This window comes from Camarhynchus parvulus, chromosome 2 (assembly GCF_901933205.1).
Source record: "Camarhynchus parvulus chromosome 2, STF_HiC, whole genome shotgun sequence".
NCBI classification, from domain to species: domain Eukaryota; kingdom Metazoa; phylum Chordata; class Aves; order Passeriformes; family Thraupidae; genus Camarhynchus; species Camarhynchus parvulus.
Genome location: NC_044572.1, coordinates 119,932,849 through 119,956,204, shown reverse-complemented (window position 1 = coordinate 119,956,204; position 23,356 = coordinate 119,932,849). Strand labels below are relative to the sequence as shown.

The 23,356-nt window shown below is 38.3% G+C and overlaps 1 protein-coding gene across 2 annotated transcripts in view; it reads left to right on the top strand.

The window, feature by feature from the left end:
* Nucleotides 1-18,941, top strand: part of STAU2 (staufen double-stranded RNA binding protein 2) — a 170,606-nt gene extending 151,665 nt beyond the window's left edge. For both annotated transcript variants that reach the window (XM_030944056.1, XM_030944055.1), the window contains 2 exons: nucleotides 16,885-16,973; nucleotides 17,821-18,941. In XM_030944056.1, coding sequence (XP_030799916.1) covers nucleotides 16,885-16,973; nucleotides 17,821-17,914 — 183 coding nt within the window. In that variant the 3' untranslated portion in view covers nucleotides 17,915-18,941. The remainder of the gene's footprint in view (nucleotides 1-16,884; nucleotides 16,974-17,820) is intronic.
* The last annotated feature ends 4,415 nt before the right edge of the window (nucleotides 18,942-23,356 follow it).

Genomic DNA, 23,356 nt, shown 5'->3' with positions numbered 1-23,356 from the left:
TCTCTACTCCAGCAAAGGGTGAGAGTTATATTTGATTGAACACATAACTCAAAAAATTCATTTTTTGAGTTTTGTATTTTGTCTTTAGAATTCATAATAATTTATATTTAGTTATAAACATTGTAAATTAAAATTGCAAATGGAAAATCATGTAAAAATATTGCAGGAAATTATTTGACTTTAGTTCTTCATATATGATGAGCTTTGATGGAATCATTGCAGTGAACACAAGAGAGCTAGTGATCATGAAGAACAGATAGAATCTTTTTTCTTATGTTTCATCAAAAACACTTTTCCTGCCCAAGTGTGTTGATAACTCAATGTGCAGCTGCTTTTAGTCAGGTGTGATATTGTAAATAAGACTGAAAAAGATTGAAGATTAGCAATAGATAATGACTATATGAAAACACAAACTTTGTGTAAATTCTGCAGAACATACTTTCTTAAGAATGAGAATTTATTAATTCTAGTACAAAATATTTTGCCATCGTATTAATGAAGTGTTCTTTCACAGTCCATTAAGTATAATAATTATTCGATATTTTTTCTCCACGATTGTTGAGTTTTTGTCGGCTACCATTTTTCATTTTTTCTTTTATATACAGACATTTTTTTTCAGCATTTGAATGATTGATATTCACTGTATTGCTAATTGTTGTACCCTTACTGGAGAAGACTATCAAACATTGTCAGTTCATTACTGCTTCTTTTGTTTTCTTTTGTATGATTAATGCCCATTGTTGACACCAAGTTACAGTTCAGTCAATTGTGGCTTAAAAACAAGAATGAAATTAATGTAAGGGAGAAATAAACTATCAACCAATTTGCAGAGGTGGCTGATTCTAATGAAGCGAGTTTCTTTACTAAACACATGTGAATATTAAATTCCTCTATGGCATAGATAGAAAGAAAGAATGCCAGAATATTTGAAAATGGGCTTGCACTGTACCATTAGCTCCTTACTTCAGTAAAACATTTTTTAAGCCTTGTGGAATCCAAATTGAGTAGAAACAGGGCAAAAAATGGATATGTCATGGACCCCACCTTCAGGGCAGCTGGGTTAGTCCTCTGCTTTAGCATCCTCAGTACTGTGTGTCCTGGATCTCGGGAAGCCTCACCTAGGGGTGCACAGAGGTTTACACTTTCCAGGTCATGTCTACAGAAAGAGAGCTGGACCTGTTCACATCTCTTCTAGACAGGCACATGTTGTTTTCAGGTCTAGAACAGTTTGCTTCCAGATGATAGGCAAGGCCCAAAACTACAATTCTGAGGTAGAAATGCAATCTACATAATTGCATTTTAAAATACAGAATCTACTGTATTTTACTGATAGAATGGAAAGGTTTTCAGCACTGGATCGTCTCTCTTGGTGAGCAGTCCATAGGAAAAAAAAAAGCTGTTTTGCATGTGTATTTCTACACATGCAAAATGTGAATGTATCCATATAACAAATAAGGAGGACAAAAATATTTTTGTAGAGGAGCAGGTTGAAATAAAAAAAGCAGTGGGGTCCATTAAGAAGTATTTTCCTTTATGGTTGGTCCCAGGTCCCCAGCTAAACTTTTGTTTAGCTGAATGTGTTTTGCAGTAGAGTAAAAACACACAAGAGGGTCTGGGTCTTGTGTCCTTAGTGTAGGGGTTAGGTTAAGTTCTTTCTCTAAGCTTTAAAAAAGTTTTCCTCATTTACAGGGAAAATGGATGGTAAGTATGAAAGTATTCCTTACTGATGGCTCTTCCAGGGACTTGCTTTATTTTTTGTTAGAACCACTGTAGAACTATGCTTTGCAGACTGACATTGGTTTACATCACAGTTTGGATGATCTTCTCCAGTTGTATAATCACAGAGCAGCATGGGGAGTCTGTGGGTGGTTTTAAGAGATTTTCTAGGTTTCTTTGTTTCAGGAGTTTGGTGTCCAAACATTATATGATTTGTTTATACTGATTTCATTGGGAAGGAAAGAATAAGTCTGATCTCCTCTTTACTGTAACTTGATAGTATGACAGTTATCCCAAGCATGGCTTCAGTTAGGTCTTATTTGTGCTTGAGGAATATTGCTGTCTAATATGCATAACATTATGTGTGGATTTTCTCTGCTTCTGATAGCAGCCTTAGAACTCTAGTGCTTCCTTCATGCTCTGATTTCATTGTTTATGTGACAACTAAAATTCTTAAATTCTTAGAACTAACTGAGGCTGGACATAAAGTTTTACTCTCTACTATCACTTAACTTACATTAGTATTTTTGCTTTTATTCTGAGTGTGTTGATTTTAACTAATTTAACTGTATTCTGTGATGGCACAGTAAAATTGCTTGTATCCTGATCCTGGAAACCCTCTCAAAGGGTTTGCATACATGTGCAGGCTTATTGGATCATTTGCATGAAGAGAGTTTGAATAGTGAAGGATTATTATTATTTATCTTAATAAAATCTTTTATTAAAATTGAGCTGTATATTCATTAAAATGTCTTATAGAGAAGAATGTTAAATGAAACAACATCCTGAGGGCTTTTCTTCTTAGCTGTGGTTGGACAGTTGCTGGTGGTTTCCATGCTTTGCACAGTAACATAGACCTACTCAGGAAACATGAACTCTTCCCACAGCCTTCAGGTATTAATAATTACATGTCACAGGAGACTGTCTAAATGCATGTGCAGTTATTTCTCTACCTTCCCAGATAACCAGAGCCTTCACATAACAAAACCTTAAAATACTCAGGATTGCACAGAGAAAGGATGAGAATGAATATTATTGCATCCTACCTTTTAAAGAAGCCCCCAAAAGCAGAACAAGTGGATTGCAATTCCTGCTTTTATCACTTCTAAACTTGCTGCTAAAATACCAATTAGATAATGATCAGAAATTATCTAGGGAGCATGGGGTGATCCTCAGGACAGATTAGTAACTGCTGTGATCAGCCTGTGGAGTCAGACTCCACCCTCTCTTTGATCCATGTATGTTGACTTTTGGGTTTTTGCAACAGCTGAATCTTCCCTATCACTGATCCTGGAGGTTAGATTGTCGCCTAGGAGGAAGGATATGTAGTTTGTTGACCTAAAGCTAGGAAATCTGAAATCTGTATGTCTCATACTCTGGACAGCAGTGCTCACATCTGTGCCACTGACAAAAGGACAAAAAGGAGAGTCTCACCTGCACCCACTTCTCTGCTGGTCACCTTCTCAATGACACAGCAAGCTCAGCTCAGGCCTCTCAGAGAGCTGAAGGACCAGCTGTCTTTGGGAAAAATTTGTAGCCACCAGCTGACCAAGCTGCCAGGCCTGCCTGTGGTGCTGGCTTTACAGAGGAACTCCAGAGAGGACCAGGAGTTCACCCCTAGGCTTGGAGCACCTCATTGCCTGCAGGCAGCTCCAGACTCACCATGTAGCTTTCTCAGCTCATTCTTCAGAGAAACTAGTCTCTGATCTTTATGCTGAGTAAAAAAAACTGAGTACTTAACTTTAGACCTTTGATTTGATTCCAGGGATGTACTGTTTAAAACTCCACTCTTACAGCGCCTAATTTGTAAGCACCTGAATTTTTTATTGAATCTAATCCTGCCAGGTTATTTTGTAACTAGCAAGATTTTGAGTTAGCTCTTTTTGACAGCTGTGGATAATGAATTTTAATAATAGATGCTAGAATGAAATGATAAAATAGCCGTTAGCAAATCTTCCAGACTAAACCCCAGCTGTTTGGTAAAGTTTTTTGACATAGATAAATATTTTTGACTGCAACTGTAAATGGAGTCAAAGCAGGTCCATAGATGCAGAGCTCAGTTAATCAGAGACAAGGAGCGTCTAACCTTCATTAGTGAGCCACTAGTTGGAGAGGTTCCTGAAGTTAAGAAGTTCTTGAGGAAATCTGGTTCCTGCTGCCTCTCTTGTAGCACTTTTTGAAGTACAGAGTATCCAACATGTACCATTCATACCAGAAAAACACACAGGACAGCAATCATGGAGATGACTGAAGGTGCCACTTACTACTCTTTTTATCTTTCTACCTGTGCAGTAGCAGACTGAAGTAATGACTAAAGCAAATCCAAGTGAGCAAGGCCAGTTCCTACTTAAATCAACATACAAACAGCAACAGAAGCTGAATCTGAAGGCAGATTTGGCCTTTCCTTTAAAAAGGAGACCTGTAAGCAGTAGAAAGTAGAAAATAATCCAATAAAAAGTACAGCTACTATTTCAAAAGATGCACAGGAAGGTAGCTGCTACTGATTTTAAGAGAGGACTAATCCTTCACCTCAATACACATTTGCTAAGAAATGCTTGAAATTGTGTGTAAAAAAGCAGCACTGGACTAGGCAGGGGGAGAATATGTATTATGAGACTTTTCTGCAATGGTGTCATTTAACTTGATCACCAGAGTGATGAGCCACTCAAGGCAGATTGGTTTATTTCCTCTTAAGGAAATACCCAAATACCCTCACAGGATTTTGACTTAAAAGGAGAAGCAATGAAGTCATATTAGAGCTCCTATATTGCAAAAAGGCAAGTCAAAATATTCTACTTTAAAAAAAGAAGAAGAATATAAGCTTGAAAAGGCACAGGAGGGACAGAAACAGTATAGGTTTGGGTTTTTTCTTTCCTGCTTGTTCTATATTAAAGGCAAACCTTGGGGCTCTTGAAAAGTATTCTCATACATGAGATAGAGACCTGAGTCAGAGCATAAGGCTCAACTTCTCCTTTTCTTTACTAAGGAGCTACACAGTGTACTGGTTTCATTTATCCACCGGATTCAGCAGCATCTTCCAATTTTTCAGATACTGCCAAAATTCTCAGACCTAAATGGTAGGTTGGAGTTTTTTTACATGTAATCTAAATTTTTAAGAATCTGTAGAAGACCTCTTTTTAAAAATTAGCCTTTTTACTTGCCTCCTTTTGTCAGAATATTTGATGCTTCCCATACACTAGCTCTCAAAAAAACCTGGTTTTATTCAGTTCACCTCTAATTCCAAGCACTGAGAGCTGGGAATGCTGGACACTACAGGCTAGTAAGGAATGTACAGGAGCTTAACAGCAGGGGCAACAGACCCAGGTTAAAAATTCAGTGACCAGGAACAAATGTGCCTTTTATTTCATCTCCCAGCTAAAATCCTAGATACAGTTTATTGGCTTTAAACTTTTCTCATTTAGTAGAATAATCTAAGCTTAGTGTTTCTTCTTAATCACATCCACTTAAAATGGGACATATATGGCTCTATAAATTAAGCTAGCACAGAAGTATTCTTTGTTTAAAAGACTTGGAAATTGCTTGACAGTTAGCTGTTAAATGGTATCTAAAATACCTGGAATTTTCTCTGAAGGAGGTTATGCCTCTACTGGAAATGACAAAATCAAGTTTAAACCACAAGTGATGGAAATGTACTGCTTGATTATCTCAAAGTCAGGAGCTAAGTGTATGTCTGAAAAATATTGACCTAAAGTGTTTCTTCAAGGTGATACAGCAGCTTAATGGCAGGATCACCTTCTTTTGAATAAACCAGATTTTTTTATCCCACCAAACACATCAAGAGTACAAGTATTTCCGTTCACTTTTAAATAAACTGGAGACCTCTTGAACTTTTCTCATAGAGACAAATCAGCAAGTACATGAATGTGGCAACCAAACGGTCATTAGTGCAGTGGTTATATTTTGCACTTGTCTGTGATGTTTTGACTGAAGAGTTTATCTTGGACCTAAAAAACCTTTTCTCAGAAATCATATGTTCCCATACAAAGTTTTTTCTTAAGTTAGTATTTTTCTGAGGAAGAATTTTGACCAACTCTCCACTAGACTCTCAGTTGAATGTCAGATCCACCTGCTTACATGTCCCCCTGAAAAAATATGTACAAGTCTCCTTTTTAAGGAGCAGCAAGTTCTGCAGCATCCTTGTAATACTGATGTACTTCTTCTCAGATTTGGGGTCCTGACACAAAAAAGGCTGGAATGAAGGATATGGTGTTGCGCATACCCAAGTGAAGGCAGGGAGCCAACAAAATGTTGTTGTAATTACAAGTGAACATTCTTGTATCATAAAACTGTAAAGAAAAAGCTATAAATCAGAGCTGGCCTGGTGGTCCCTGGCAGCAAAGTGCAAAAGATTTGAGCTCATTCTCTGAGCTAGCCAAGAGTGGGATCTTCATGGCAGCAGCAGCTCATTCCAAGGGAAGGGCATTCCTCGTGACTCCTGGGTGATGGTCATGAAGCAGTGATTTTGGTGGGAGTCAGATCCAGCCTTCAGCCCTGAAGGAGTGATACTCTGAAAGTTCTGGCCATTGTGAAAAGTAAAGCAAGCTGTAAACCAGAGGAATTTTGTCTTCAAGAGAGTTTGTGTGTGTGTGTGTTTAGGAGCCTCCTGCTTTCAGCGTTAGTTTTGCACTACTGTTCAGATCCCAATATTGGATCACTTCTTGTACTTGAGGACACAAGATTGTCCTTTAATTCAGGTAGTTAGTTTCATATTTCTGTACACTCACTCGTGACACCAAATCATGCTAAAACCTTTGTATGGACATTAGAAAAATGCAAAGAAATTAAGTAATGCTATACAAAATGTCTCTATTGAAGTTCTCATCACTAATGAACATGGACCCAAATTTAAGCTTCAGTTAGAAATGGGATTTTCTTCTATCCTGGAACATGCTTTTCTTTTCAGATGTCTCACAAGGATGTAGCTCTTTAAAAATCATTGATATGTCTGGATAGTTTACTAATTTCAAAAATAACTAAGTAGCAGAAAGGTAGGAAATGATGAAAGCTGTTAGTATTGGGCAGTTTTCTAGAGACATTCTTTACTACAAACTGTGTGTGTTAGTATTTCCTGTCCCTCTGAAAGATGTGGCTTGATCTGAGCCTACATTTACAGTTTGTGTTTGGAAAATGAGATTATGTACTGTTGTTAAAATAAAATAAAATAAAAAAATCCTAAGGGTGTGCAAGTGATTACAGCAAAACAAACCCCAAACTGACAGCTGCACAAACAACACTTGCGCAGCAGTGGTAGTCAGCTACTAAGAATGACCAGTTTCCCATCATACTGGTCAGAATTTATAATTAATATCACATTTGGGGAGTCTTCTGTAATAAAGCCACAATTTAATATGGTAACTTGATTATGGAAGAGATAAAGGAGAGTGAACCGAAATCCAGGATTGTTTTGCAGAGTATGTTACCTCCCTGTTGATAGCAGTAAGAGAGCAAGACAGACAGTGCTTTCCAGTATCAGCCCCTCCAGTTGTTTAAGTGGTGCAGTCCTGAAAGGTGAGGGGCTCTTTCCCAAACAGATGTGACCCCCTGCAACTCTGATAAACTTCCCAACAAGATGAGGGAAATTTGTACCGCACAGGATGTGCTCAGCACATTGAGGGATTGAGTTAGTAATGTCCCTGATAATTGTGGATACCTCATTGTAGGACTCAGTTTTTATTTAAATTTTTTTAATAGGAGTATACACATCTGTCTTTATACCCAGCAGCTTTTCTGGCCCACAAGAAGTCCTCTGTGAATTTCCCCAACTGAGCTCAGTGGGATCTCTGTCAGCTGCAAGATTTATGTCATCTTTTTCAGTCCTGAGAACTGTTCCTTAAGCTTTTCACATCTGGATTTAATTGGAAAGACATTAAAAGACATTAAGTGTGCTGGAAAAGCATATTTTAGAGTAGATCTTTATAGACACTTCCATTAAGGGAGCTGATGGTTGTAGGTTAAAATGAGATGAGGATGAGCCATCAACAGTTAGCAAAGACAAAATTACGTTACAAACTATTTCAGATGAGAAGTTTGTCCTGTTGCTCTTGGGTCTGACTCCACTCACACTTAAATCAACTTCAATTAGAGAAAAAGATACCAGCTAATGCAGTGAAAGAATACTCTAAGATCAGAATCAAAAACTTTTTCCTTTTGGAAACACTCAAATTTCTAATTACATGCCATATATGCTAAATATAATGCTTTTAGCTGTCAATCTAGATTTGGTACTTTGTTGGACATACATGCACTCTTGTAAAATGAGACTTGGAGAATGAAGAGGGGGCTTGGTCATTAGGGCTCTGAGGGTGGAAGCATCCTTCTCTGAATGCCAGTGTGCTGGCCACAGGAGTAGAATTTCACAGAAGCAGAGATAGGATACAATTTAGTATGTGGGCTTCATTACAGATGTTGTAATGCAAGAATCTACAGCCCCAAACTCCCCCATTGTTCCAGCTACAATTTGCTCCTTGAAGAAACCAATGGCCAATGCTTTGCATTAAGAGTAATCTATTGCTTTTGTCTTCAAACCAAATTTTCTAGTCATGTTTAGATTGACAAGAGCTTAAAATTTAAGGTAATGGGCTCAGTATGAGAGGACAAACATTCTTTCATTCTAAAATTGCTAAAACCAAGGAATCTGATATTTAGGAAATTGCTCCCATGTCTAAAGTAAAGTGTATGGTCTTTAGACATGAAAATATGTCAACTTTAAAGAAAAAAATAGGTAGTTTTGTTAAACATTGTAGGGAGAAAAGTACTCTTTCAGTAGTTCAGAACGTTTCAGCAAAGAAAAAATTGTGAGAGGCTCTCACCAGTCATCTTCTCCTAAAAGGGAGACTTTTTCATCTCTATAGGAAATGTTTTGCATTGTTGGGAAGATGATAGCTTGATGAGTGATAGTGAAAGGAATGAGGCATTTGAATTAAATGGCTGCAGTGCAGACTTCAAAATTTTCTATCATTAAATACCTTCATTCAGAATCTCCCTCTTTCTATCTTGGCCTATGACAAAATGCATGTAAACTAGTAAAACTGATTCTTTCTTTTATTGGCTGACCTTGAGCCAGCCTTTCTGTGCTCATGTTCTCTCACTTTGATTTCTCTTTTAAAACAGCATTAATTAAACTACCTCTTTTCTTTAGTGACACTTTGTCTCATGAAGAAGAGGATATTGGCAAGGAGAAGCAAAAAGTATCTAAACACTAGTGAGAGTGTTTTACAAGTTCAGTTTACTAAGTGAAAGAGTAACCATGTGGATGCAAGTATTGAGTAATACTTGATAGCTTGAATCTTGTTGTATGCTGATTTTGGTGTGGATATTTTGGAATTCATAAAAATCTTAATATATTTTGGTTTTTTGACTGCTCTGTATAAGCAATTACTGAAGAAAACCATTTAAATAACAGAATAAATGCTTATAGCTCATTAATTTTGTTGAAAGAGTTCTAGCTATATCTCCATTGCTATGTGGGTCAGGGCCCATTCCCTCATGGGGAGTAACTCTGTTGCAGTGATGCGGAGAAATGCCTATAAATAAATAAATAAATAAACCAGATCATTCTGAGAACACAGCTGACAAGGATATTGTCCAGCCATCAGTGATGAGAGAGTGATTCATGGCCTTTTTTCAATGCTGGTGCAAGATTTTGCCTGAGGATATGCATTCTGCTGTTTTCAGCTTTATGTTTGAAGCTGTCTTTCTTAAAATTTCCTATAATTTTTGTCTGCAGCTCCTCAATCATGCTTGAATGTTGTCTTAGTTGCATAATTTAAACCTCCACCTACCAATACAATAATTGGCCATCTAAGTACTCTCATTTGGAAGTCTGTAATTACTGAAAGTCCCTACATTACTTAAATGTCTACCTCCTTCTGAAGGTTAGTGTTTAAGTAGCTTTTGTCTAAGGATATAAAATTAGAAGCAAGATTAATTTAAGATTAATTGCTGTCTAGTGGAGTTCTGTTGTATATAAGTAGTGCAAACTTGGAAATTTAATTTTAAAATATTTTCTTTCATGCTTATAAGTAAGCTGTGATGACTCGTGATTCTTTCTGTATTTGTTCTTGGAATTGCAGCCACTGAAGAAAAAAATTTGGAGTCTTGAATTTAGAAATAAATTTACTTTAAAAGAACTTCCAGAATTCTAGACAAAATCTATAGCAGATCCACTGAAAAGATACTGAAAATATCTGATAGAAGATTTACTTAACACTTAATTCTGTTTTAACTGTTTAAGATTTATTTTAAGTGCTGGTACTGGGGCCTGACTTTCACACCTCACTTCACCATGAGAGCACGTAGACACACCTCAGTAGATACTGGCACTGGACCTGAAAGGTCTTTTGAGATGTTCATGGACAAGCATCAACTTACTGGTTTCCTGCATAAATTGTCATGAAGGCAAATGTCTTGGTAGCACTTGAGTACATTGCCCCTTTCAAGTGGGAATATGTGTGTGGGGGGAGTCTAAGACGCAGATTAAAAACAGTCCTGTACAGTCTGAGTCCCATACAGATCCTTTAGCAACCCCTTCTTCTCTTATTCCTACCTGTAAGTAAGAATACAACCTAAACTTGGCAACTAGACTAACCTCTCCATGTTGGATTAATCTCATATTCTGTTAACTTAGATTTATCTGACTTTAAGTATCACTTATTAAATACTCTTCATGCAAAAGCATACCTTGTTCTAATTTTTAAATAGGTGCTTTTCAGTTTTTCTCTCTTTGTGATTGGAAAGCTTTCTATCACCACAATAGAACTGTCTCACCCCAGATGATTATGCAGCTCTTTCTTGGGCTTTAAGAGAATGCTTCACCATTCCTTACTCCTGGAATTATGGCAAGGTCATAAGATTTCGGGTGTGGTGGTTCACATGGAAAATCAGCTATGCCCAATTAACCCTCTCTACTGTTAAGCAGTCTCTTCAATAGATGAAGCAGATTAATTTAGGTTGAAGATCAAAACCTATGGAAATGAAGTTCCATGTTGAATAGTGACTTTCACTCCACACCCTTTTCAGCATATTAAGAGGCATGGAGGAATGAGTACATGTGTCCAATAAAACTAGGTAGGAGAAGGTGACATGCATGCTGTTGATAGAAGCTCTGTTTAATATGATGGAAAAATTGTTCAAGAACAGTTAATCCTTACTTTAGGATTACCCCCAGAAAGCTGGCAAGGTCAGGCTGTACATGGATTGTGTGTCATTTAAATTCTGGCTGCATGATTTGCCTGGGGGCAGCATTAACTACAACGTGGGACTTGTTCTAAGCTACATCTGTGAATCATCATTCTTTGTTTGAAAATCGTGGACTCCTCCTATCCTCCAAGCTCCTTCTCTTGACAGGTGCAATCAGTAGCCTTAAGTGTAGTGCCTATCAGGTGACTATGCCTTTGTGCAGAGATTAATCAGTTTTGGAAAATGCTATTTCCATGTAAACTACATGAGTTAATCAGATTATAACCCTGTGTTTTTCATGCATATCATAAACCATATGAGGAAAGAGCTTAAAGTCATTTAATTAAGGTTTACACTGTGTGCTGTGAAAAGCCTTTCCGAACTTAATATTCAAACAGATTTTAACATTGGTTCACATGAAATCTAATCAACTGGAGAGAACAGCACATTGAAAGGAAAGCAATGAAAACTCCTAGCAGGAGTTATTGCTTGCAATATAGTAAATTCATTTACAACAGAAGCTGTGGGAAAAAGGGATTTGTTTGCAGTACTTGGTTTTTGTTTGCCTTGAATGTAGCCAACCTGACAAATTCAAGAGAATTAAATAGGTATGTTAAGGAGTCAAATTTTAGCTACTTTGTATGCATGTATGTAAGTCTACACAAAGAAATATATCTTCTCTTTGTGCATTTCTCTATGCATGAAGTATTGAGTGTGGGCAAGTTAAAGACAGATGGAAGCTTAGTAAAAAATTTCTTCATTGAGAGAAATGAAAAGCAATCACCAAGAACAATAATTTGAATACATACAAATTTAAATAGTTGCTCAGTTTTGGGCACTGAGTCTTCAAACTCACCTCTATAGCTGTAATATTGTTGGGGTTTTTTTCAATAGCCTTTAAATGTGAAATTAAAATCCATAAATTAAAAATTCATGAAGTGCATCTCATTACTGATGCAGACAGCTTTGCTGCAATGTTATTGCATAGCTGACATTGCCTTTTGAGGCCTCAGTAGTCAGGGAGAGGTAAAGAAACTCACTGATTAGGGGGACACTTTTGGTTTAGAAAATAAATAAACATTGATTTGTTTGTAAATACTACCAGTTTTGCTCATGCTCTACTGTTGTCTAGGCTTTTGGCCAGAAATTAAAATCCAGGACTAGAGTCTATGATAGTAACCTGGTATGCAAACATGTTCTCAAGCCTAAACTTGAGCAACAGAGACTTGCTGATGCATATGGCATGTGACTACAAGAAACATGACCACAATGAATCATTTGACTCAGCAAACTCAGTCCTTAACTAAGAACCAGCTACTAAATACAATAAAATCTTGTCCTTCATGAACTTCTCTAGACCCTGACAAGTCAATCTTGCTGTTTCTGCCTGCAATTTTATGTCTTCAGAAAACACTGATTAAAGCCAAGCTGAATATGTTTTTTCATGTACTTAGAAAATTGAGGTTATGAGGCATATTGCCAGTGAACTAACAGTATGAAGCAGTGTGTTTATTAGGATTGTCTCAGACCTCCTTGGTAAAGTCAACTGGAAGAGCCACAGAGGAGAGCAACAAACTTTTACAATTTTCGGTTTCACGGAATAAGCTGAAATGTAATATAGATTTAAGAGGAAAAACACAAACCACATACTGTGTTAAAACAAACGTGGAAATTTTATCATGAGGATGTGATCTTAAATGCATATGGGCTAGTGGAGTGCCTGTCTGCTGCTCTTGCTAGAGAATGATCTAATGTTACTAGATTGTCATTATAAGACACTTAATCCCCAGAGTAAGAAACAGGAAGAATATTTACAAGTTTCAGTGCTATTTACTAATTGCCAATTGACTTGAGGAAAGCTAAAAAATGACTGGAAACATCCATCCCCATCCTGATACACACACACACTAATAATGGAAATGGCAGCCAAGACAAACAGCTAGCAGTGCGGTGCATCCTGTTGGCATCGGATTTTTGGCACTGCTGTAGCTACACAGAAAACAAGTGATACAAGAAATGTGTAAAGACATCTGTTCTGTAACCTATGGGGCTTCGCTCACAAAACAGTTGTAAAATCTTCTGGGGGAGAGAAAAATTTCTCTGTATCTGTGCAGATGCTCTATTGTAAGAAAAATATCAATGGAAGGAAGTGTTGAGCCTTTGAAAGAGGAAATTGTTCACCAGATTCGCTGTCAAATGTTCCATTCTTTTCTTTCCTTTTCATTTAACCTAAGTTATCTGCCATTCATAAGTTATATTTAAGCCAAGTGGTGTAAATCTATTGGGACTAATAGAATTGAATCATGGATTAAATTACCCTGGTGTCTGCTTGTAACTCTTCTTCACTGCAGATTACTGGAGCTCTGTGTCGCTCTGCTGACTATTCAGGTCACAGCCTCTAAGCTACCAGCTTCCTTCCTGAATCCAGCATCTTCATGTCTGTCTAGGGGCATGATGGGGAGAGAAGAAACATTAAAGACATCAATTAAGATCTAAAGTATTGTTTACTCACCTGCTTCTCTTAGCTTGCTGATCCTTCCAAATACAAGCAGGCTATGGGAGAAAGAAAAGGGAGGGGGGTTTAGTACAGTGCAAGTCTCTCTCTACCATTCCTCTACTTCCCTTCAGCCACATCCCATGAATGAACCTTTTAAAAAGGAAATAAACTTTTCCAAAAGTCAAATCTTGTTGCAAATGTTGGGGTATAAGTAATTAGGCTTCCCCCACAGGTAACTTATGGAGAGTAAAACATAGTTCCATGAAAAAGAAATCAGACCTCATATTAACCTGGAACACATTAGGAAACTGGAAGTTAAAGAGGGACTTTGAGGCGTAGGAGATTGTGAGAACCTGGGGGAGAAAAGCTTAGCCCTGGGAGCTGCTGGAGTCCTGGGTCGGAGTGCATTTAGGGAGCTGGAAAAATGCAGACTTTGACAGTGCTCACAAAAACACCTTGATACCTGTAGCTGGCAGACCAAGGATACAGGCACAGGACTGCTTCCCTGCTGATTGCTCTCTCTGATATTTGGTTTCATAAATGCAATAGGTCTGAGATTTTATCTTTTTTGTGATATTTCAGTTTGGGAAAGGCATGGCTTGAAGAAGGGTGAGATGGAGAAATGAGACTGCACCATGTTACAGGCATTAGGATTTAGAAATTGTGTTGATATTAAACATGCTTATCATTGAACACCTTGAATCGTATTTTCATTTTATGTATTTTCTCTAATTGTTCTGTATTTACTTTATTGACTGCCATATGTTCCCATTGACACCCAATGATCCATGCTTATAGGCAAAGTGTTAATTATTTTATTTTGTAGTACTTACCTTGCTGTTAGAAGAGGAGAGGGGCTCTCTCGATCTGATTCTATTAAACTAGTGGTTAATGTTCATCTAGGAAGTTTCAAATCAGTTTTCCTGGAAAACAACCCTGAAAGCTGCTCTGTAATTCTGTAATTTATGTGGGATGCCTTGCAAGTACTCAGTTCTGTGAGTAAAACAGTAGTAAGCAACAGAGCTACTCACCAATTCTAGAATTTGTATGTTTGTGTTGGTCTAATTAATCTCTTGATGATTTGGGGATTTCATTTTCCCCTAATTGAGACCAGACTGTTCTGCAGATCATATGATCAATCTGTGATTTAATCTTGAATGAAACTTTACTTGGCTCTACTTACAAACTATGATCACGGCATTTTCGTCCAAGTCATTGTACAAACAAATAACCTGAACACAAAGTTCTTCCACAATAAGTTTACAATTCACACATCAGACCAGGAAGCTAAGAGTGGGTATGAAAAAGTAAACAAGGAGGGTTGAGAAACATGTGAGGTAGCAGTTTAACTGTGTGGGAGGAGCCGAGGTCTCAGCTTCCTTCCCTCCTTGCAGTGCTACCTGGTAATGGGCTTTGGTTTACCATACATAAGAAGGAAGAAGATTCTGATAGTTTTGCTAATGTGCATCAGGAAAAAATGGATGTGAGAAGACAGGAGATTCTTGGGTGCTAGTCTCTACCCATTGGATTCTTTCTCACAGTTTCTAACCCATGACCAATTAAAGTGCAAGGATGCACAGGAGCCCAAATGACTCCCCTTCCTCACATGATGAGTCGTGCTTGCATTGTGATGAAAAGAACCTCAGGGAGAGGAGGAGAAGAGAGAAATTGGGATGAAGAAATATGTTGTGTTACTGGAACAGAAAAGTTACAAGGACAGTAGTTGAAAATCCTCATTGCCACTGGAGGAATTATTTGTGATGAGCAGTGATTTTGCTGTGCAGTCAAGATCAAGGATGGAAAGATGGATGGTGGTTAGATCTTATGGGAGTAGAGAATGCACATGTGAAACTTGTGAAGGGACACTATGAGGGGCGAGAGAAAGAATTTTTGTGAAGAATGGAAATATATCAAAACATCAAGAAAACCAGAAGAAATTAGGAAAGAGAAAATTCTCTCTGGGGAACTCAGTGAGTGACAAAAGTGAAAGATCCAGTAGTGGGATCTCATACAGGGGGCTCACAATACATGGTAAAGGTGTAGTGGATTGCAGGTAACAGTGATAATCTGAGGTTTACCAAGAGACTTTATAAAATGTTCAGCTTTTTTTTTTTTGGTCAGAGAACAAACCATAACATATCACAGACTACAAAGATTCTACTTTCATGTGTGATGGGTGGGAGTGCCTTGTACAAGCTTCTGAGGCTTTAGCAGCTAGTCATTACTATAGACAAATATGGGACACATGGTCTTTTACTTTGGGGCAGCCTGGCAATTTTTGTGCTGTTATTCATTTCACCAAAATACACATTGTCTAATAATATTTAAGTTGTATAAACATACCTTTCAAGCGAAGGAGTTGTTGAGAGAATCCAGGCAAAGAATTAGTACAAAGGCAAATCTAATACTTCATTACAATGGCAGCTCCTGTTCCAGGCAGGGTCCCTGCTCTCTGAGGGAAAGGAAGATAGAGTCACAGATTCTTTCTGTCCCAACAAATAAGAAGAGAGCAGCAATTGGTGCTTCACCGTGAACAGCAGTTTAGGGCCTCCAGTCAGTTCCACTGTTTGAGGTGTTAGCTTAGGGCACAATGTGAAAAGTCACCTTTTCTTTCCCCTGTGATTAGTTCTGAATGCATCTCAGGAGGAAGTGATTAAAAAGCAAAATCCATTTTGCAGTTCTGCTTTACATTTCACCTTCTCAGTAGAAGATACCTCAGCTGTTTTATTGCGCTGGCTCTATCTTCAAAGTCAGCCATGTAATGTCAGAGAGTTTCATAATCAACCTTTTCTGAATCAATTACAAAAAAGGAGGTTTTTTAACCAAAGCGGATAGAGGGAACAGAAGAAGAGAGGACTCATAGCAGATGAGGTGGAAGTTGGTCAATAAAGAATGCAATGGAAAATGTTAGATAAAAATTGACAGTTCTATTCCTGATTCTCCCTAATGACTCCTTATAGGCTTCCTCTGATTAGCACATTTCACTCACTGTGTATAAGACCTCAGGCTCTAACATTGTTCCAGATCTGACTTTGAAGTGCTGGTATTGTCCTGCTGACCCTCTTCCCTCTTCTCACACCTTCTGCAACCATTTGCAACTCAAAAGTTTGTCCATAGGATCTCTGGAAAGTGTGGGCTCTAGGAAAGCATGTGGGGAAGTTGGAGAGACTTTACAGCCAGAAAGCCAAGAATCCCAAAAGTCTGTCCTATTCTTTCTATGAGTGATGAAGCTTGCATTGGCACAAATGGGAGTCAGTGATATGCCCAGGAAGGAGGAGATCTCCTCAATCCATGCATAAGCACAGCTCTTTATCATGGAGCTCTTGTGCACCCACTCTCTTAGCTCTGTAGGCTGGATGGCTTCAATAGATAGGAAATTAATTGAATCTAGAATATCAAAACACACACCTTCCTTCATTTGGTGCTAAGATAATTGTGCCACTGGGTTTTTTGACAACTCATTTTTTCTTTAGGCAGCGTTAAGTGCCTTGAAACAGTTTTCAGAACAAGGACTGGATCCAGTGGAAGGAGCTATGAAAGTTGAGAACGGTTCACATGAAAAGTAAGTACCATTTAAATCCTCTGCATTTTAATGCCTGCGTGGCATGGTAGATAAGAAATGTTAATTAAGAGTTTAGTTGCCCTTTTAAACCTATGCAAAACTATTTCCTCTGGAATTTACATACAGTTTGTGACAATTTGAGAGGATAAACACGACTTCAGGTTTAGTGTAACTGATAATGTTTACTAATTAGCTATGAGATACTCAGTCCTGTGGAAATGCTAAAGAAAAGGATTTTCTTTCCATTGTATTGGTTCTGTGTAAGTAGCATAACAGGATTTTTGTCAAATGTGTTGTAGCACATGATATTGCCTGTAAATAAGCATAGCTATCTACCAATAAGTCATTATGACTGCAAGCTGAATTTTACCTCAGAGAATTTAAAAGTTGAAATTTCTTTCAGGTCTTAAAAAACTCTGATATGGAATTTAGCTTTAAGCAGTAGACCATAGAACAGGGTTTCACACTGGATTTTCAGTTATTTAAGAAAGTGGGATTGTCCATCCAGTAAAGATTTTTTTTTTTCAGCTGCTAGTCTGTTTATGTAAGAAAGCAGTCTTGTGTTGCTAAATAAATTAGGAAGTAATAGAGTAAAAGAAGTAAGACTAAAAGTGGCATTTGGAATTTCCAGTAGATATATTGGGGCTATTTATAAACTAATTTAATCAGAAACATTTTTCCATATGATCTCATCAGCATAGTATTTGAACATAAATATTGTTGTTTCACTTTAAAATGTTACCTTCCACAGTGACCTTTGAATCTCATGTGCCATCTGGTAATAAACATGTCTTAAAGATGTGCAACCCTGGACCTTACCACTCTTGTTAATGTATTAATCTTTCAGACAAGTCAAGCATCTGGGAGAGAAAGCAGACAATAAACAGACTAACTCAGGCACCATTGCTCAGGACTGCAAGGATTCAAAGGCTGTCGTCTAGGAGCTTCCCAGCACCCACGGCTGCCACTGCATCCTTATAAACCTGTCAACACGCAATAGGGTGTATGTGTACAAGGAAATGAATGACTAATACCATTATTTGAGTCTTATGTGAAGACAACACTATTCTAACACAAGAGATAGTATACATGGTACTGTTTATTCAACTGTGGAAAAAAATAAAATTGAACATTTCCCTTAGAACTCGAGATCAGAGCATAACTCAATTGCCCAGAGGCAGAAGTCTGATCGTGTTACTGGAGGTTAAAATAACAATGAATTAACAAAAAGTGTTAGGGAAAAAAAAAAAAGGGAAATTTTACAATTGATTAAAATTTATTAATATTGAGGAAAACAAGTCAGCATTGGTTCAGTTATACAATTTTTTGTAGTGTAGTTTTAAGTTCAGCTTACTGTTTTTTAAATAATGCTTGAATATTTTAAAATTAACCAATGACAGTGCTGTGAGAATTGTAGTTGTTGTCTTCATATATAGTCATACAGCTTATCTTTTTATGCAGACATTATGCATTCTTCATTCTATATGAATATGTATGACTTTAAGATGCACTACTCAGAGTTGTATGCAAACAGAAGTTTAAATCTTGACAAGTATTTGCTTAACATGAACAGATGTTAGTTATGATCATTTTCAATATACTCCAGGAAAAAAGCAAATATGGTATTTGATTTTCCTTGCCATAATCAATTAAAGAGGCGTCTTGCCTCCAAGCAACATTTTCCCCTTCAATTCTGCTCTCTGTTGTGTGAAGCACATCTACACCCCATTCTGTGTGTTGTACCAACCCACCGTTTGCATCAACTGAGTGTTTTTAATCTCTGCATTCGGACCAAGAGCAAAAGGGAGGACTGCAACGTTATCAAGCCAAGGGTGGAAACTGTTGATGTAAAGATCATTCTTTTGTGAAAGGAGTGGCAGCAGAGATAAGACCTGTGGCTGCTCTGTACCAGCATATTTCTTTTAAGTGTGTGGCCAAATGCAGTAAAACCACATCAGTTCATGTGTACAATGACAGTGTCTTCTCTTTTTTTATCACTCACAGTTAGACAACTAAGAGAAAAAAAGGAAAAGAAAACAATTAAAAATGAACAAATGACTGGCTACCACACTAGAGCCAGGTTTCAGCCAAGCTGTCCCCATACCACCACTTTCTACAAACTTACTGTGTTCGACCAGACATGCTGGTCATTCTACATTTATCTATCCAAAATACAGATTATTTCATTTCATGCAACAGATAAAGCTTGACTGCATAACAGCCATGACAACATTGCACAACATTGTAGAAGCACCAAAACCAGAGATCACAACTCAGTGACTCATGCAGAAAAGCAGGGGAACAGCAATGTGAGGAAATGGTGCAAGGTACAGTGGCATTGATTCACCTCTGGGATGGGCTTTTAGGGGAACACGCATCTTGCTCAGCCAGAACCAGTGCTTGGAGGCCTTTTATTCTACTTTGTGTTTCTCATGGGTATGATTCACTCTCAAGCCCGGCAGATAAGGAGCCTTTGTTCCAAAAGTTTGAAGTTTTCTAGGGTCTGACTCCATAAAAGAGTCAGGAACAAGCTGAGCCTTTCAGTTCCCACAGATTTCCAGGGGCGTTTGGCACCTGGCAGACTCGAGTTATTCAGGCAGCAGCACACAAAAATAATTAGCTCTTACACACCACCTTTCTCAGGGATATGTTACCTGCCTAATTGGCAGCTGGAGCAGAAATTCTGCTCCTTCAGCTCATCAGACAGCTCAGAGAGCTCAGAAACAGCCTCAGTCTGTGCTTTAGCTGTACCTGCCAATATGCAGGATACAAATGGCATTACTGTCCCTTCTCAGGGAGAACATGAACAAAAGGAAGAGGAAAACCCATTCCTCTGTCCTAAGGGCGAGATGCTGTGCTTACTGGGGAGAATGTGACAAGGAGACTGGCAGTATGGTCTCCCTGGCATCAACAGAACCTCTGTGGTGTGTTCCCTGTCCCAGTAAATTTTAGATTAATTGCTTTGTTGCAGGTGGGCTCTGCATTGAGCACCAGGCTTACTACAGTGCATGTGGAGTGCAGCAAAGTGATGCTCACTTCACTCTCAATGAGCAAATTGCAACCAAATATGTGCAACCACCTGTCTAGGCCCAAGAGAGCTCATTCAGCTTCTCCAATCAAGGCAACAGTAGAGAAAGAGTGTCTCTGTGAAGCTCTTATTTCATATTCTCTTGTTTGTAAGAACTATGCTTGATTCTGGTTCTGACATAAGGCAAGTAACTGAGTTGGAGAGCTCACTCCTTTTTCTCAAAACTGTAGAAACATGGAGCAGACTGGGGGAGGAGGGTCATATAGTAGCAGAAGTTCTAACTATTTTCCGAAAGCAGGGCTGACTAATGATTGTTGTAATCACAAGTTAGAAAGTCTGCAGCCTTATTTCAAGTGCACACAGATTGCAGTTTCAAAGCACCTTCCAAGCCACAGGTTAAAAGCTTCATCACAGAGGCCCCAGTGAGGGTTGACAATGCTTTTTCTGGAATAATCTGAAGAAAAAATTCCTGCTCCCTACAGGTACCAACAGCATCACAAAGACCTCTGTACTGAGCTCATCAAGATACTGCACCTGAACACCACAGTGTCATTAAGGCATTCCAAGGCTTCTGTGTCAGTGAAGACATTTCGTTCTGTTCCACCTGCAGCATTTGTTTTCTCAAAGAACATCCTGCAGTATTCACACACTTATACAGAAATTCACTTTAGTTTGGCATTATCACTAGAAACCTCCCAAGAGCTTGAGCAAAATTCTTGCATCAGTGATACTGCAGCAGCCACTGGACTTGTCTCCAATCTTTAGTCTGGTTGGTTCACAGATGTTCCTCTTCGTTCCTGAGCTGTCAGTATCTGAAAGCTCCTGGGAATGAAGAATTAAGTCTGATAATCTAAAAACAACTATATTTTTCTAGACTAACCTCATTTTTTTTTTTCTTTTATTTTTTTTCTAAAAAAGTACCTGTGGAACTGAACAGATTTTCTATTTAGTTTTGTTTAAAAAGTAAATACTGATGGACACTGAAAGTATCAATATGTCTGAATGTTACTATTAGTTCTAAAAGTTTGTTTTTCTGACAGCAGTTGATATTTTTTATTTTATTTTACTTTTTAGATTATATGTTCTTTAAGGTATAGATTTTGTCCAACTTCTGTTTGCAAAGCACCAAGTACAGTTTAGTTCCCTGTTGCACACACATACCACACATCTCATCCTGTGTCTCAGAGCACTTTCAAAGATGAGTAAATGCCATGTTTTACAGAAGTGGCTCTAAGGTGCAAACTGGTCTTTAGGAATAAGGCAAGAATCAGGAATAAAGCCTAGGATAGCCAGTTTTCCTATCTAGCAGACTACAGTGTTCTCAACACTTATTTTAAGGACTCAGAACACAAATTGCCATCAGTTTTGAACCTACAGAACTCATTAATCAGCAAGAATTATGCTAAAGAGAAAACAGGTCACTTAGGTATCCTCTCAAAAATCTTTTCAACACCTTCCAGGGGTCAGCAAACAAAGAACCTGCTCAGGAAAATGCTTGTCACTGACAGAATGGGGTATCTGATATGGCTCAAAGGATGGGAATACACATGGATAATCTTGTATCTGAGTTATCATCTTCAGTGGAACACTGCCCTGTTCTCCAGGAACACTCCAGACTGCACTGGTCTCCAAAGGGACGGATGTGCTGCTTCTGACAAACACAAAACACAGCAGCACCGGGGCTGTAGAGCTGCAGAACAGGGTGCAGATTTCTGTTTCCAGCCATCCCAGCATTCCCCTTCCATTCACAGTGGAGCTGAATTTACCCTTCAGCTAGAGTCCTCATTGAATTCGAGATAATTAAGCTGGCATTTAATTTCCTCTGATGGAAGTCATAGTCATAGGATTTAAAATATTTAGTACTTATCAGCAGCATTTTTAAAGGGTCTTTGGATGAGAGTAGAGAAGAACCTTAGGCGTAGGGGAGTAGCTGGGATGAATGACTGCAGGAATATGGAATCTCCTCCTCCTTGGCCTGAAGTGACAATGAAATCTAATCCTTCCTAAAGTGTATGCAAAGCCCTTGATCTCTCTGACAGTGCTTTACTACATGCATTTTATTGGTGGGTGGCTGCTTGTTACTGCTCTCATCTTTCTGGCCTGCTCTAATTCCCCATGAAACAGCAGAAGGTTTCCCATTTCCTGCAGTGAGAGTTGAGCAAAAATTTTAAGTTGGATTTGTTTTCTAGTTAATAGGCAGAGGGCTGGGTTTTTGTTTGTTTGTTTTGAAACACTAAGTAAAAAAAAAAAAAAGCTTGGTAATCTTTATATCCTCTCCCAATCAAATCCAGCATGCCCCACTCTTAGTTGCATCCTATAAACAGGTATTTATTATTTTCTTTGCTCAAATAAGAATGGCCTTTGCAACTCCTGACAAAACTGAGCAGAGGGTGGGAGGTGATTTTTAATGATAATAAAGACAGGGACTGTCAGAGTCCTGAATACAACATGGAATGATGATTTTGTGTGCCTTGGGGAGACATGGTTCTATGACCAGTGAGAATGGATAATGGCTATCTTCCATCAGCCTTCTGGCTTAAACATGGCAAGCTACCTGCCCTGGGCAATAGTGTTCAAGGTGTATATTTGGCTCAGCTCCCCAGGGATACCTCCAGAAGAGCTGCCAGGAGGGAAGCATGTCCTGAGTAACAGCTTGCTCTGCCTTTCCCTCCCCACGGCCGATGATCCCCAAGCCGAAGGCGTGAGGAGCTGTCAAGATGAGGCACAGGGAAATGCTGCTTCCCTCGGGGTATTTACCTCTGCTGCAGTCCCTTGCTGCTTGTGACCACATTCCTGAGGTGTGATATGAGCTGAGCAAGCGTGCGCTGGTGGATGAGACGTGTGTGAAGTGTTTTGTGGTACGATTTCTGTTATTCCACATGAGCAGTGCTGACTCTTGTTTTTGATGGTACAGCTTGTTATTTGCTTTATGCAGTTAGTCATGGTTGGCTGTGCACTTTTGTGCTTGGTGTTTTAACTCCATAGCACTTCAGTACAAAGGAAATTTAAAAATCAACAATGAAAATGTTTCTAATCTGTTTTTAATTAAGTAGACCTCAATAACTGATTTATGAGAAGAAGGAAAGTTAAACAAAGTGGTTGCTAACATACAAATATAACTTATTTAAGGCCCAAATTTTCCTTTATTTGTGATAGCCAGAATCTAGGAGAGCCTGAATACCTATGAAGTTTTATCCAACAGCACACAATAAATGAGAAGAAAATTACCCTGGATAAAAGAGTTTATGCTCCTCACTACAATATATTAAATATTTATTTGTGCATTAAAACAGATAATTTAAACCTGCTTATGTACTTTTGTTTGTGATTATATGTGCAGCATAAATTTTCTTTT